The 17149-nt window shown below is 38.8% G+C and overlaps 3 protein-coding genes across 3 annotated transcripts; all 3 read right to left on the reverse strand.

Moving 5' to 3' along the window:
* On the reverse strand, positions 1-7778 carry gnmt (glycine N-methyltransferase). The gene is made up of 6 exons (XM_010747928.3): positions 7452-7778; positions 4927-5054; positions 4649-4762; positions 4346-4488; positions 2793-2914; positions 1-2159 (listed from the first exon to the last, which is right to left on the reverse strand). The coding sequence occupies exons 1-6, from the start codon at positions 7658-7660 to the stop codon at positions 1988-1990; spliced, it is 888 nt and encodes a 295-aa protein (XP_010746230.1). The 5' UTR covers positions 7661-7778; the 3' UTR covers positions 1-1987.
* Positions 7779-10934: 3156 nt separating this feature from the next.
* On the reverse strand, positions 10935-12598 carry LOC104932649 (endosialin). The gene has a single exon (XM_027275269.1). It carries the CDS (start codon positions 12440-12442, stop codon positions 11318-11320), a length of 1125 nt encoding a protein of 374 aa, XP_027131070.1. The 5' UTR covers positions 12443-12598; the 3' UTR covers positions 10935-11317.
* A 74-nt stretch (positions 12599-12672) lies between these two features.
* On the reverse strand, positions 12673-15551 carry cd93 (CD93 molecule). Its single transcript, XM_010747929.3, has one exon. The coding sequence runs from the start codon at positions 15413-15415 to the stop codon at positions 13715-13717; it is 1701 nt and encodes a 566-aa protein (XP_010746231.2). The 5' UTR covers positions 15416-15551; the 3' UTR covers positions 12673-13714.
* Positions 15552-17149: the final 1598 nt, after the last annotated feature.

The following is a 17149-nucleotide window of genomic DNA, read 5'->3' on the forward strand; positions in this document are numbered from 1 at the left end:
TTAGCTATTTCAAATATGTTTTTTATTTCATGCAAAAGAATCCAGTTATCCAGTAATCATTGTCATGTTATGAAAAAATTTGACACTTTTTTTTGTTAAGAATTGGCAACATAAGACTTTTCTAAAATAGTTTTATATCTACATAAACTTTCAAACCCACTCAAACATACAGCCATTCTTACCACATTCTGAACCTATTGCTGATCACAAACTAATGTGTACCGTACATTTTGTTCTACATGAGGCACTGGCACAACGTCTGAATGCTCCATGCGGTCCTGCTTCGGCAAACAGCAGCGGTAGCAATAATATTTGATTTCTCTCCGGTAGAGCTCCTTTCTCATTTGGTATCAAAGCAAAACAATTTTGACCCTGGATAATACGTCAAAATAAATGATTGTTACACCATGTTCCTCTCGTTGTTTGGCTAAACTTCATTGTTTGAGACATGGACTGTGCAGCATAATTGATAGCATTCAAGTTTTTCCCGCTTTTGGCAAAGAAATTTAGCAAATAAAAAAAACTTGTTTAATAATCTTTGGTTGATACAATTTTATAAAGTGTTTAAAAGCTTAGAGTCACGGGTTAGTCGTTTGGGATTAATCTTTAATGGGACTTTTTATTGTCACCTTTAATGGCTGACACTCGACCCCTGTTGCAGGTTCGTTAGCGGGTAATTACTAGTACAAATGTAAAGGCTGTTTTTGGCTCCAGTAAAGAACAAAATTAATTCTACTACAAAATAAGAAAAACTTGATATCAGTTAAAGAAAAACACAAAAAAAGCCTTGAGACATTCTCAAGTGTAAAATCTCTTGATTTGTTTTTCAGAGGTCATTCTGTTCTGGAGCTTATGATAGTCAAGGGCACTTCAGGGTGGAGGAACCTTGACTGGACTGACAGTCAGTACGCTGCTCCAAACAGGTTAACTAGACCTGTTAAGGTCGTCACCGTGATTCACAATCTTCACTACCTGTTCTCAGGTCTGGTTTAAGTGATGCCAGTGACTGTGCAAGATAATCGAACAAAATGAAGTTAGATATGTGGGGGCTCGCATAAAAATAAGGCTAATGAATTGAAATATTCAAACTGCCACCATGCTGTGCCTGAACTCAAAGAAATTAGATCAGCTGTTTTTCTCCTTTTTCAGCTCAAAGATACAAAGAAAAGAACCGTGACCGTATTCACAAAACACGGATGCTTCATCTGTGTTTTTAAGACTCTTGTGGTAAACTTATATATGATATATATCTTAGCACTCTACTGGTTATTAATGTCAAGTATTCCATCATGAACAACAACACTAATGTGCAGCACCATTTGATTGTTGATTTTGGATATCGAAGTTCAGAGAGGTGGGAAGCAGAGACAAGGAAAATACAAAAACAACACACGGCACATTGTGAAGATACCAGATGTGGGCTAAACAGTGGTCCAGCACATTTGGAATATATTTTTCAAACTCAGTTTGACCGTTTAAGACTGTTACTATTTGGGAATTTAAGGAACACACTGTTTTTTAAGTCCAGATCAGTGTCAACCAATTGTTCCTAGTGAAGTAAGAGTGACTCTGTTGCTTTTATAGCATACATAATCTTAAAATGATCAGAGAAAATGACGTAAATTGTATGAATTTCAACTTTCCAGGCCATAAAAAAAATGACAAAATGTTCATAATAATGCCACCTATCAACTGGCATTGCCACCCTGTATGCTCATGTATTAACACTAACGGGGTGACTTTAGTGCTCATGTGATCATCATTTGATAAAGTGAATCTAAATCTAAAAAGTTTTGTGTACTTTCCAGCATTCCTAAAAAAAGAGGGTTACTTCCTTTACAAGAAATCTAAGATGAAATATTTTGAAAACATGTTTCAGATAGAGATAATTTTGCCCATATCTGGAGGAGCATGTTGGGACTTAAACAGGACAAAGAGCTATTGTTTTCCTAGCAATGTGTGTGTAGTAAGTAGGTGGGTAGGGCTCTCAGGCTGTCTTCTTACAGACGTGGATGAAGTAGCACGGGGCTTTGGTCTGGCCGGGGACATAGGTGTTGAAATCTCCGTAGACGCTGTGCTCCAATTTGCCGTTGAAGGCCTCGTTCAGCAAAGCTTTGAAATTCTCCAGACGATGAGGGTAGTAGGACAGACGGAATTTACTGGGGAGGACAAAAAAAGAGTACGCACACATAAGAATTCCTCCAAACACTAAATAAAAAGGTACTTTTTATTGTGTCTAACACGTCTGGTGTCTATTGACCTTGACCGTGAGGGATCTCAAAAGCATTATACAAAGAGTCTTCACAACAGCCCAGACTGTGACAAATGTGCAAACCGCTCCGCAAACACTAAAGACAAACCCTTTAAAGCATTTAAAGGGTTGTGGAAAGACTGACACATTGTTGTCAGTGCATGTTTAATGGTTGAGACTCAGTTGACATGGTTGAAGTTAGGAAACTTTGATGTATGTCAGATTTTCATATAACTTTTGACTGAACTTGATGAAATACTTAATAATACTTAATATAACTTTTGACTGAACTTGATGAAATACTTAATAATACTTATAATTTTTCAAGTATTTATTTCACTGAATTAGCCAAAAAAGTGTATTGTACATGTATTCAATCAAGATATCAAAAATAAGAAAATGTATATTTTATCAAGGATTTTAGTTTAAACAGCTGTGGTTTGAACCATAGTATTACAGTGAGGGGTCTCCTACCATGACAGGACAGCACTTTCATGCTGCCATGACTGTTCTGTGCTACATTTTCAGGGCACTAACCTACCTGACCTCAGGAAGATTGTGGATGGCGGCTTGGGGCACATGGATGGTGTAGTCCAGAGTGATCATATGGGGCTTGCTGTTGACCCACAGCACTGAGGTGGAGATGTCCTGAGTTAGATCACTCTGCAACACAACACACACACATTTATGACAAGCACGTTGATAAGTAATAAGCACAAATAAAAAAAAATAAAAAAACGCTTGATGCCTGATGAGAAGCGAGAACCAGTAAGTTGCTCTTACTGTTGCTGAGTACACAGTTGGACCACGAGAGCAGACTGTGGGACTAAAAAGGCATCATAAGTGGATTTTGCTGTCGCATGCGACTGTTGACTTAGTATTCATATTTAGGCCTTCCAGCTGGATAGTTCTTACTTTGGCTGGATTAAAGAATATAGAACTTGTCTGGAGGAAAATGAATAATAAATCAAATATGGCTCATTGCTATTGGCACCTTCTGTCATGTCTTTATATTTCTTCATTACATCTTTTAGTTTTTAGATTAGAATAAAAAAAGATACAGGATTGGCTGTTTAATTCAACTTTATATGTGGGATATCAAACATATGCTTTCATGGTACTACATTACATTAGAAAAGATAGTCATTTAGCAGTGATGTAGACGCTACACATTATTTTAAGTAGGATATGTATACATGAAATTATTTTCCCATCTTCACAAATGGTCTTTTTCCCCTCAGTGCTGTTCACATCATCTGTTTTTCTCTGTATTTGCGAAAAAAAGTCGACGATTCCACGCACATTTCCTTCTGTTTCTCTGGGGCCAATTTCATTGTAAATCTCATAATATCCTGCAGGCTCTGAATAGAGATTTAGGTCTTAAACTCAGCTGCTGCTAGGGATGGTGTAAATAAACCACTCATGAACAATACTGTCTGTCCAACGCCTAACGTAGAGCCAGATATAATGCAGAAAGTTGGACAAAAGAAAATCATCTTTTTATGAACCATTCAGGCTGATGCTTTTGTCCTACTTTGACTTAGCTTGTAATGCATTTTACTTTTCTTGGGGAATCACTCCAAAATTAAGTGTGTTGGAAAAGAACAACAACATGGTCACAATGGTTGAGAAAGAACAGTTAAATGTACCAGTAGATTCTTGGTGTTTTACTGTTGAGGCACTAGGACACCCTCTAAAAACATGCACAATCAATCAGTTCTTTACGTAACAGGTACTACACTGAAATAAACAAATGCAGTCTTTGTTGCTGCTCACTCGCACCGTTGGCCTGAGGATCATGTGGACAGCCATGTGATTTTCCTGGAAACACATGGAGCCACCAACTGATTCTTTTCATTTGACAGGAAGAAGCTTCACTGCGTGCGATCCCACTCTGGCTTCCCACCAACACAACACAACACAACACAACATGTTTTACTCGGGCTATACACGCGTGTGTAGATGTATTGCAAGCGTTATAATATGTAACATGGATTAGAAAGATTGCAGAAGAAATTTGGATACATGGATTGAAGTTGGATGTTTTACATAATTATCCAATTAAACGTTAATTACCGTTATTAAGTTAATTACCTTATAGTAGATATTTTTGCCTTGTGGCGCCCGGCCGGTCTCCAGGATGTAGTCGTAATTACGGTGGTCAATAATGAGGATGCCACCCGGTCTGACCATACTGGCAATGTTCTGAAGGGCCAACTTTTGGTCACTCTGGTCCCCTAAGAGCAAGACAACATCATTAACGGAGATCTATCTTGGTTGATTATTGTGATTCAGAATCTAGAGAAAAGTTTGTAATCTTACTGACAAAATTCAAGAACAATATAAAAATAGGAAAAAAATGGAAGAAATGGATCTGTCCCTTTGTCTCTAACATACCTTTAAAGTCTGGTAAATGGGCAAATGAGTTGCCAAGGCAGATAACAGCATCAAATCCAGCCCCTGGTTTCTGAATATCGTCTGATAGCGTCAACCAGTTGGCCTCTTCAATCACTGAGGATGAACAGGAAAAATTGTAAGACATAAAAAACATGAGGACGTCACCTGATGAACTCTGCAGGAGTTCAGTGTGAAAATACACAGACTTAAAATATCACACTCGGCTGTGAGCATTTTAATTTGATGATTTAATCTTAACAGAATGAAAGATGACGTACCCCACTGGTCAAATGCTGGTTCTTTTCTCCTCTCCCATCTTGATTTCAGTGCATATTTGAGCATTTTGTCGCTGGCGTCCACACTCACCATATTAAACCCCTCCTCCACCAGCATAATGGAGTCAACTCTGCAAAAAGAAAAAGCAAAAAAACATGCTCTTTAAATTCTCTTTAAATACAAGCACTAACCCTTGATGGCTTTATGTCTCAACAGATGATCTTTATGTGTGCTTTTACGCTTATACCAACATTACTGTCATCTACCCATCCTCATCTTCAACCAGCAGTGCAGCTTGTTCAGAGTGAGTCAGATTTAACAGCTATAAAGAGATGTTAGAGATTTGATAGGTAGTACCTCCACATGCTTAAAGTCTGGCATGAACACAGGCCCAAAAACCCTCTTCTGTTTCTCTTTCCAAATAGTAACTAGTTGTGAGTTAATGTTCAACAATGGGAAAATTCTAATTTATGCGTGGTGCATGTAAAAAAAAAAAAAAAAAAAAAAAAAAAAAAAACAGCCAGATCACTTTTGCCCGATGATGTGAAAAAAGAGGCACAGTGCAATCATTAACAACATCTGTGTAACTTCAAGATAATCTACAACTGCAAACAACAATGGAAGAAATGACAAAAAGCTAGTGCATATCTGTCCAGAGGGATGTCGCTCTTCATTACCCGTTAAGAGGGTAACTGAGGGTGTAAGGACAGGCGGTGTTGAATGTTCAGATTGTGATTTTGAGCTATATATATATATATATATATATATATATTATATATCTATATATATATATACTATATATATATATATTTATTTTTTTTTTTTTTTTTTTTAATAAAAAAGAAATTTGATAACAGTCTGTATGCAGTGAGATCAAACGAACCAACAGAGAACAATTGCAGCTCAAATTAAATCCTGTAATTGAGGTTAAGGCAACATTTTTCAAAAGCTTTGATTCACTAAATCGGTAGGGAAAACAAAAGGCAGTAAGAAAAAATAAATCCTCTAAAAAGGTTCAAACAAAGGTAAATCATATGAATGTTATAATGATGATTAAATCCTTAATCGAAGAAAAGCTCTGCGGCTTAGCCTGCTCTTGTACAAGTTGCCTTTAAATCTAAAGACAGAACAACTGGAAATCCTGGCATCACATGCACATTTAGACAGCCAAAAATAGTGAGGCCATTTGTAACCTCATTCCAATACGAGCGGCGTGTTTACATCACCCCAGATGGCCGTGCTACACACACTATGTAATGGGATCAGAGTCTGTGTGCTGATTCTCTCCATACTGGATGAACATATACCAGCAGTCAGTGCTCTGAGAGATAAAGAAGCTTAACAATGTTTCCTTTTGAAAATGAGGTTATGATAAAGATTATTAACTATTCAATAGTTGCCAGCTAATCAGAAGTGGCTGTAATGAAATGTTGGCTGTAAATCAACATGCCAACATGCCAAATGATTAAATAAATCAAGACCAATTTGGGGTGAACAGTAGGGTAGACAGGTTAATGTATGTATGTCTTCTTGTCAATGGCCTTGATGCTCTCTCAGAGCACAGATACACTATCAGCAGGGGCAAACAGACTGCAGGGAACCAGTCAAAACTCCCTGCAGCGACCCAGATCCAGTTTATCAACCACTGACCCCCTACACACTCCACAGCACAGACATTACAGTTGCTGACTTACAGTTGACTTGTTTAGGCCATATAAGCCTTCTTAGCTGTACCACAAAAACACTTTTAATCAACATGTCTGAGCTTGTGGTCCCAGTCACTGACTGCTGCTGGCACAGTGGCTGGTGCAACTCGGCACAATTCATTCATCGCTCTCTCTTGTCTAATCCGGATTTTTGTCTGGAGTTAAACGGGTCAGCGGGCTGAAATTTCAGGAAAGTCAAACTAACTTCCTGAGCTCAAATGTACTTACCATAGAACAAAACTGACTTTTTGCATCAGGCATTATCTGAACCTGTGCACAACAAAATAAAATGATGATTTTACACAGGTTAAATCTCCACAGCTCTATGAAACATAAATAACAAAAAGCTAGATTTACATCTTACAAAATTAGACCCTGTTATGAAGGTGCATAAGCATAGTGCACTTTCAACATGGCCACACCCATTCACAAAGTTGGGAGAGCATTCATGTGCAACATGTAATACTTCACATCTTGCACAACAAACATAGCACTGGGTGCAGACTTCAATTGGGTACACATTTAATAGAAGTGTGTCTTGATTTGGCATTGCAGCTTCTGAATATATATATATTTATCTCATCTTACTACCTGCAACAAATAAAGAAATAGATTTTATTGAAATAATGCAGATTGGATTGCACAATCAATGCCGAATTAAACACTGAGTTGTGCAATTATAGGAAAGGCATAAAGGTTTGGATTAGGAGTGTTTGATTTGCTGATACGCGAGTGTATTCATTAAATTGAGCAAAGATTTAAGGGGCATTTGTGGGACCTTCACATGAGCTGAGAGCTCCAACAACCTGCATGATATTTACCCTGTTCCGCAGGCTACATCTAGCACTTTCTTCACCCCTTGCTCTCTGAGCAAAGACAGCACCCAGCTTTTGTATTCCTGCGTCCTACTCTGCGTGTCTCCGATGTACAGCTCCCAGACCTTCGCTGCTTTGCCGTCGGCATACTGATCGGGAAGACCCTCGGCGGCCACACCGAGAGAGCGGGTCCTAAACACGCTGTCCACCGACATGCTGCTGCTTGTACCTGCAATGCTGTTGCCTTAAAAATATCGGTGAAGACGAGCTACTTCTCTAACAGGTCCCTGCTCCACATGCTAGCCCGAGTGTCGCTTGTTGTTATTTATACGAGCAGCGAAGGGGGGACAAACTTTGAACCAATCACACGCTGCGGTGTACTGACGCCTACTTTCTGATTGGACGACGCAAGGGGAGACGGCTTTCACTTCCTGTTTACGTTGGCAGACGTCCGTGACGTTAAACACTTTAAAACATTTTTACCTGAGCGTGACCTCACAGGATCAGATTCACACTGTGTTGCATCGTGGAGAAAGCCACAAACAGGCTCCGTCAGTCAGATAGTTTAGCTTATTATAGATGTTTAGAAAAAGGTGGAGGTGAGAAGGAGGACAGACTTGCTGATGAGGCAGAATCATAGAGGAAGGTGATGTCTGTGAGTCTGAACTCAGGGCAAAAAGCCCTCCTATCTCAGGCCTCTCCCCTCAAAAGGTTTCATCATGTATCGTTTCATCATACAGCGTGCACACATGCTTATAAAACACCCCCCAATAATAACAATAAATGTATTACACACTACTAATTATTAACTTTATTACACAGGCTGCATATGTCATGATGCAGGTGTGTTAGATAACATGTCAGAATGAAAACAGAAAAAAAATGTTCACAATAAAAACAAGAACATAAATGTAGACAAAACAACATTGTCTCCACTCATACAAGGCAACCAGCCCCCCCTTTTTATCCCCTGTTTGTTCCCTCACAAAAAAGTGAACTCCTCCTGTTGTGATTGGCCAACCGAGTCCACAAAAGACCATTACAGGCAGAGGTGAGGTTTTGTCAGCCATAACCGGTGAAATCCAGGCTGGGTTTGTACCACCCGGTCTTATCAACACTACACTCCTATTTTACAATATGAACTCTCTTAGTCACACACAGGATGGTATCAACAAAGGTGGAATGAGGCCACACAGAAGCCTTAAAGAATACAGTGTGTGGATGGATGTTGATTTATGATCAGGTTTAACTTGTAATGCAAAGACCTTGCTTTGCCTTGCCTTCAAACCAAAATGCTTTATCATACTAATTATGCATGGCAGTTAACACTGCAATTTTGCAAGCGTTATTACCTAACCTGAAGTGAACGTGTATTTAATTTATATTTAACCCTAACCCTAACCCTTAAAATTTTTTAACGATCTATAAAGTTTAATCGTCTTTATCTTACATTTAAGATCAATATGTTTTGATCTTTGAAAACTAAGGACTAAGAGCTGCAATTCATTATTCATTTGACCCTTTCCACCCTGACCCATTGTTGGGCTTTGGAGCCTAAAGCAAGTCCTTAAATCAAAGCTGAGTCATTGTTATATTGCAGGAAAAAAAAAATGCTGCTAAATTGCAAAGTCATCGTGTTGGAGTACAGTGGCAACAGAATAAAAATATGTAACTTTCGTAATATTCACAATGATTTGGTCCACGCCTTTATGTATTTGTAGTCATTTTATTCATTATAAGATCATAATGTTTATGAAAGATGAATTATTCTATCATGTTCTAATTTCTCGAGCACTTTACAAGATTTTCATTATTTTATTTTCATGATGAGATTTCTGTTACCTTTCATGTTCACCCACATGTTTTATGAGGTGTTTGTCCAATCACAGTTGGGGAGTTTTCTTGCTGGTTACATGCTGGAATTACTGGTTAATAGCAGTCTTATCTGGTGTGCTAATTTACTTGGACAGAAGCGGAAACAGACTCATATAAACTCAAGGACCGAATGAGATAAAAGCAGCACTCAATGATGGTCAAAGTTTCTCCTCTTTCTGGGTCATCTCAGAGCTGGTTTGGTTGGGAAAATCAGGTTAAGCCCTGCAAGTTGTCACAATAGGCAGATGTTCAGTACTTGTTTCTGGAGTACTTGTTAAGGAGTAGATACTTAGCTATAAGGCATTTTCAGTAAGTAGTAACTGCTGCCAGATATTAAAAATATGTCCCAATAGTAACAGGATATACAGATAATGTGCTAGGATACTGTAACCAGTGACTTTGTCGACTGCCTTCTGGTGACTTGTGCTGGGTCTGTCTGTGTTTTTATGTGTCCCTACAACCAGTGAGGAGAGGAGGAATCTTAGGGAGCATCAGATGCAAAGGAGGAAGGATCTACTTAATGTAGAGAAATGTAGAGAAAAAGACTATAATAAGACTAAAATATAATATAATATCGTCAAACAGCTCTGTAAAACTCCACAGTGATCAGCTCATTGTGGATATTCAACAGGAAGTGAAAGAGAAACAAAGACAGTCGAACAGGAAGCAAGAATAACAGACAAAAAGAAAGAGGTGTTAAGACGTATATATGTAAACTCTCTGTAGAACTCTCTGAAGAAGTCATAGTTGTGGTAGAAGTCCAGTTATATGTCCAATTGCTGCAAGAATATCATAAGTTTTAAATCATCATCAGCACTGCAACACTTGCATAAAACTGATGCTTTATGTTATAACAAATATAACAGTCATGTGTGTAAATATAAAATATAACCTCCTGCACTAGCACTACCAAAACTGGACATGCTAAATCTCTAAATCTCTAGAACTGTCGCAGTACTTATTGCTGCACAAACAAGTCCTAGTCGCACTTTACCATGATTGTTTCCAATTTTTGTAAGTCGCGTTGCATAAAAGCGTCTAGTAAATAACTAAATGTAAATGTTATAAACACAAGGGATTAGGCAGATAATGAAAAAGGCAAACAACTGAACAAAGGAAATGGAAATAAATGTTTTTTACAAAAATGTTCTGTTAAATGTCTCCATTTAACAAATAATCATCAAGGTTTGCACTAGAAAGAATCATACATGTCTAAATATATAAACTATTTGCTCTAACAACGGATTTCAAAATAAAAAGATTTGTTAGGAAGTCCGAAAGCCAAGTGTGTAAATGGTGCAACAATGTGTTGAAACGAACAGCAGATGGTGCTGTAAGGATAAGAATGATGACAACATTAAATTGAATGAATTCACATTTTTAATTTCATGACATCTTATGACCACAAAATGGAATCACCCACATCAATACCATTTCTCTCATGGACTTATAATTTTCACATTTTACAAACATTTAAATGCATATGTACAAATGTATAACATATTAAGGAGCTGGAGCTGTTCTCTACTCAACTCCATTTTACTTTATGCTTGACTGCGGTCGACAGCTCCTGACTGTTTATCGGGCAGCTTTATTTGATAATTGCGTTTCAGATTAATATTTTGCATTATGAAACATTAAATAAAAACAGTTCAGATGATCCGCAATCAAGCAGTATTTCAAAATGAATTCTCAGCTCTATCTGGGACTCCTACAGTGCAACATTAAAGTATTAATGCTGCAATTGCATAATACTGCTTATATTTATATACAAGTAATTCAGCCAAATTGAACTGACTTCTACCTAACTACTATAAAATAGCCCCCCTGCATCTTACATGTATTCATAATAAGTGATGTTATTTATAATGCATTACCCAAATTCATAAAACAGGGATTCAAAACACAGTTTATTCTGAGAAGTTACCCACTGCAGGCATCTGATAAACGTCACTCAAACTAAAGGGATCAGTGGGGCTATTTTTTCCAGACTGAATTTAACACTCAATATTGTCTACAGGAAAAGAAGACTGTTGAATGGAGTTTTGTTCTCTGTTTTTCTGATGCTTAACGACACAAAACCTTATCACAAATATAAGCACTACCACGGCCACAGCAATGAAAATCCACATCCAGAGAAAACCACCGGCAGAAGCAAAAGAACCCTTCACTGTATTATTGGGGGTTGGTTTAACAAAACCTACTGCGGCAGGAGTTGTGAAGACAAAACCATTACTGTCCACTGCTTCAGTGCATTTCACTTCACGTTTAAGTACAAATCCTTCTTTGCAGGAGCACACAAAACTTCCAAAGGTGTTTATACACTTATGATCACAATAATCCATTTCACATTCATTCACATCAATACACATATTTTCCTCACGAATAAAGCCTACAGGACATTCATAAGTGTTTACTACAGGGCATTTCTGTTGTGCACAGTGTAATTTGCACTGCTTAGGGGCCTTGCTATCTGGCATATATCCTTTGAAACAAGAGCATTCATAGCCTCCTTTTACATCTGTGCATGTATGCTCACAAGGGCCACTTGAACAGCCTTTAGAGCTTTGGAAAAAAAATGAATTTGATATTTCTTGTGCCTGGCATGCATCTTGGTGCTTAGTTTTGCACAGAAACCCATCGGTTTTGTCCGAGCACAGCCTCTCTGTCAACTTGTGATCATTTGAAAGTGACACACAGCGTGGAGAGCAGACTTTAACACTGTCTTTCCATGTGCTGAAGGATGGAATAAAGCTCCTGTGCATACTGCCAGAGATCCACTCATAGCCTCTTAGTGGAGCTGAAAGGTTGCTGCAGGCACCATCTGGTAAATGCAATCCAATCCAGAAGTCTCCATATAGGTCTTGACTTAAAATATGAAGGATGTTTTCATCTGTCTCCAACTGAAATGTCACCAGTTCTCCATTCTTGTTACGGCATGCTTCCTTTGCTGTTTTAAAATCCAGTCTCTCTTGATTTAAAGTTATGCAATCACTCCCAGTACAAAAAGGTCTACAGGTGCTATCTTGCTTCATGCAAAATCCTGCCTTGGTGGACAATAAAAAAATAGCTTGCATCAAAGTAATGAATGCCTTTACCTTCACTGGCACAAACATGGTCATGATGGTATGCAGCAGATCACCTTATAATGCTGGCTGGGTAAAATTGTGGAGGATTAAGAACCTGTGGATATGGACTCAGGAAGCAACACCCTTCAGGACAATGACAGACTTAAACACGGGAAGGAAACGAGATAAACTTTAACTACTGAAATTTTCCAAGGCTTGCACAAGCAGCGATCATTAAAATAGAAACACAGGAGCAAAAAGTCTACTCATATTTTAGAACAAACAGTTTATTTTGTTTTTGTCTCATAGCATGACTTTAACATATTGCTTTGATGCTCTGATGTACATGTGTTTATCATTACAATATATTTACACCAGCATCAGACGTGCAAACTCCTTTTATAAAGTAAACAGTTGTTGTCAGTTGATTTGTGTCCAAATACATCCCTGTGCTCAACTTCTTTATAATAATAATTTAATACAATTCTGAAGTACTTTACAACATCTTAAATGTACATATTGTACTTTTAACTTCGCTACATGACATGATCTGGTGACGTGACATTTTATGTTTTTAAAATAACAATGGATCAAACAACCATGCAAAAATGTGATGATGTGAAAGGTGTTGCTGCCCCTAAATGGCCGAAAAAATACACAGCACATTACTGCAGTTTTAAGTAAACTATCTAAATTCTCCTTCATTATTGCCATGTGATATTGGAACACAATATATAATCTTTAAGTCTAAATGAAGCAGTAAGAATGATATGTTCTTTGCCAGGAGCTGATCACAGGTTTAGTGAACTGACAGTGGTGGTGTGGTACATACTGTACATTACTCAAACATGCCTACTGGCAAAATAACAGAAAATGTTACTACTATTAAAATGCTCACTTTCAACATTACTTCCTGGTACAACTTTCTTTCTGTTAAACCCAAATCAAAACCTTTTGAAATCATCTGGAATCCAGTTCAAACTCACATTTCTACACCCTCAGCCCCCCACATCCTCTCCATAACTGCCCTTTTGCACCAACACCTCCACAGCACTGTGTTACTTCTTGACAAATTCACCATATTATTAATATTTTACCCACTGTGTTTCTACTCTATATACAATATTGTCTTTCTAACTGTGAACAACATCAAATCTAATCAAATCAACTTACAATAACAACAATAAAGACTTTTTTTTCTGATTTGTGATTTGATATGTAATCATTTACAACAACTCATAGTCTAGCCTCGAGAGCTTGCAATAACATAAATAACATAAATTAACATAACAATCCATGAAGACAGTCTTCTCCCTCACTATCAGGTCATAGATCATCAGTCAAAATGGACTCATACAGTTTTTCTAATCGTGGATCCAAACCAGAGGACACCCAACAGTAGCCATCTGTAGTGGTGTTTTTCTTGGCTTCTTTTTTGGTGCGACTGCATCGAAAAATCATAATAGCCAGAGTCACTGCTACCAAAATCAGCAGAGGGATGACTGACCCGAGGACACAGATTATCACCCTGGAATTAAATGTCTTGGCAAAACTCGCCACCGAGGATGTGTTGCTTTGTGTGATGTTCACCAGCTCAGGAGGTGGTGCATCAGTGTGAGGAGACTGGTGTTGGAGCTCAACTGTGGTTCTGGTCAAAGACTCTGATGAAGGAACTGATGTTTCTGTCACTTCTGGAGTGCAAGTCAATCCATCAGTCTCCACATGGAAACCTTGTGGACAGGTGCACAAGAAGCTGCCGTTAGTATTGATGCATTTAAACTGACAGCGATTGCTGACGCATTCATTTGTGTCGACACATGAGTGGCCATCTTCAGATAAAGTGAAGCCCTGCCTGCAGTAACAAGAGTAGGATCCGATGCTGTTCGAGCAACCATGCTCACATTTCCGTTGTGTGCACTCGTCTATGTCACTGCACTTACCGCCCACCATCTGGTAGCCATCTTTACACACGCATGTGTAATTACCATGAGTATTTATGCATAAATGCTCACAGATTTGTGACTGGCACTCATCAATGTCAGAGCAGGTGCGCTGGTCTGCATCCAGTTGAAAGCCATTTGGACACAACTCTTTTGTCCTGCAAGTGAATCCATTCTTATCCAGGGAGTAACCTTCTTTACAAGAGCAGTGGACCTGATCTGTACCTGAATGGCACAAATGTTCACATCCGCCGTTGTTGATCATACAATTTTGCTTGCAAAATGGACCAGGGTCCTTCCAATGATAGACGCCATCCATAAACATGCATAAAGTATCATGCTGTGTGTCACTACATGAAATGTCAGCATATGTCCCTAAAGGCAACGACTGCATTTCAAGTCTTTGTGGCTCTTGTGAGAAGGGCAGTGTGTAGGTGATTTCTCCTGGCCCCGACAGAGCTAAAGGTTTGCACATTCCCTTAAAGTAAAACTTACATGCATAAAAAATACTGCTTTTGCAACTTCCAGCTGTCCATTTAAGTTGTTTATCTCGAACCATCACGCACCTCTCCATGCATGTGTTGGCAGGTTCTTTTTCCCAGTTGGAGTAGTGGGAATCTTCCTCCCCAGATACCCACTTAAATCCCCTGAGACTCTTGGTCTCTTGATCAGATGACAGACAGTCGCCACTGTGCCGTTTTAATCCAATCCAAAATTTAAACCCCTTTTCCCGATGCTGTCTTTTGATCTGTGAGAGAAGCAAACGCAGCACATCCTCTTCTTCTCTGTCTCTGACTGTCATCAGATAACCTCCATTATACGTACAGTTTTGATTGGCCGTCTCAAAGCTCCCATTGACCATATTCAGGGTGTAGCAGGCATTAGAGGTGCAGAGCGTCTCCTGTCCAGCTCCAGAGATACCCTCAAAGCTGTTGGCGAGCAGCAGTACCAAAAACAACATAACTGCCATGGAGATCAACAAATTAGATGACCCAGAAGTTCCCTGTGAGGTTTGGGATAAAATGTGACCAATGCGTGGTTGTCCATTCGTATCCAAAAACAAGTGGTCAGGGTCTGAAACTAACATTCATGCTCCTGTATCCTGTTTGGGACACAAACTAAAGACGGAAACCATGTTTAGCAGCAGTTATGGGTTCTTTTTTTCTCCCCTGCTGACCAGTTCCGTTTTTGCTATAGAAAACAATGGCAGGCTCTGCACTGTTTTGACTGCTTCTCCAGATGTCTCCGGCCCAACTAGGCCTTTAGGCATTTAAGCTGACTCCCTTAATTGTGGTGTCTTACAATACATGAACATGCAGGGGTCAGAGTCTCAGAAGCACTTTGACATTTCAAATGGATGCTGTGAATGGACACACAATAGCTGCTACAGGATGTACTTGTGACCTTTGCCATCCGGCTCCCACAGGGACTGCAGTCAACTAACAAATTATTTTAAAAAACAAAAACTATATTTTAAAAAAATGTTTATAGTTGCAATGAATACATTTAATCATCAAATGGCATATTATTACTACTATATTGTGTCTAATGATGTAATATACTTTATATGTTTTCAATTGTACCTCTGACTGCGTGATCGTCAGTAAAACTTGAAACTATTATTTCCTTCTCCTTCATGTGCAGTGCCCAAAAACAGACTCTCTTACAAACAAGATTTAAAATTGCTTTTGAAAGAGTGGTACTGAACCTGCTTTGTATTATGGAATATATGGAAAACACAAAGCAAAAAAAATGTATTGGCAGCCAATAATCCAACAGCAAGGAGCCCAGCTTGGTGTCTGTTTTTCAGCATTTTATTCCACAAACTCCCCCCAATATCTGGCAGCTCCTTACTCAGTCACTCATTTTCTCCTCTTAGCTTCCGTCAGTGTCACCTTTAGTCTTTTCACCACATTATGACCATAGAGGCTGCTAAGCCTAGTTACATTGGCACTGTGGCTTAGCTGGTTTAAGTGCTGCACGAAACAAACAAAACAGCTCCACCCGGAGACGGTAAATCACTGAAATGACCAAATGACATTGCCCACTTGTCCAGTTCTGGTTCGCACACTAATAACCCCCAGTACTTTGAACTCTGAGTTAGCTGTTATGTATCACAAAACATTGTGACAACGAATAAGCTAGCAAACACGATGGCTACTTCATTAGCAAGCACAGCAGTGCCACCTTGGCGATAACATGCACCCCAAAACAGCGCTGGTATTATGACCATAGACATATATACATAGACGCCGCATTGAGCGGGTTGGTCGTTGGTCGCGATACGTCAACGGGTCCGCCATATTGGATAAGGCAGATCTGCCAGTAAACTAATACAAGGAAATGGACTGAACTTCATAAAGCGCCTTTCTACAAAGTTCTTTAAGTTAATGCCTCTTATACACCCATTCACACACACACTAATATATCTGGGAAACAAACAGGCACCAAAAACAACGTATGTAACTTTTAAAGTGATGATTATAAATGTTTACTCCTTATGTAAGCACCAAACCAACGTATGTATTTTTCTAATGCTGAGTGTTTACAGCTACTAATGTGTGTAACACTGTTACTGTGATGATGTACGTCGACGTACGATTCAGCGCTCAATGCGGCGTCTATGTATATATGTCTATGATTATGAGTACATTCTGCTTGTTGAGCACTTTTACTTGCTTTACAGCAGATACTGTATAGTTCGCAGCAGTTTACTTCAACATCCATCAGTAAACTCTGTAAATCACAGAGAGTTGATGTGCATCAGCGCGGAAACCAAAAAACATGTTCTCCATAAAATATGTTCCAGTTTCAGTGAATC

This window comes from Larimichthys crocea, chromosome XXIV, assembly GCF_000972845.2.
Source record: "Larimichthys crocea isolate SSNF chromosome XXIV, L_crocea_2.0, whole genome shotgun sequence".
NCBI classification, from domain to species: domain Eukaryota; kingdom Metazoa; phylum Chordata; class Actinopteri; family Sciaenidae; genus Larimichthys; species Larimichthys crocea.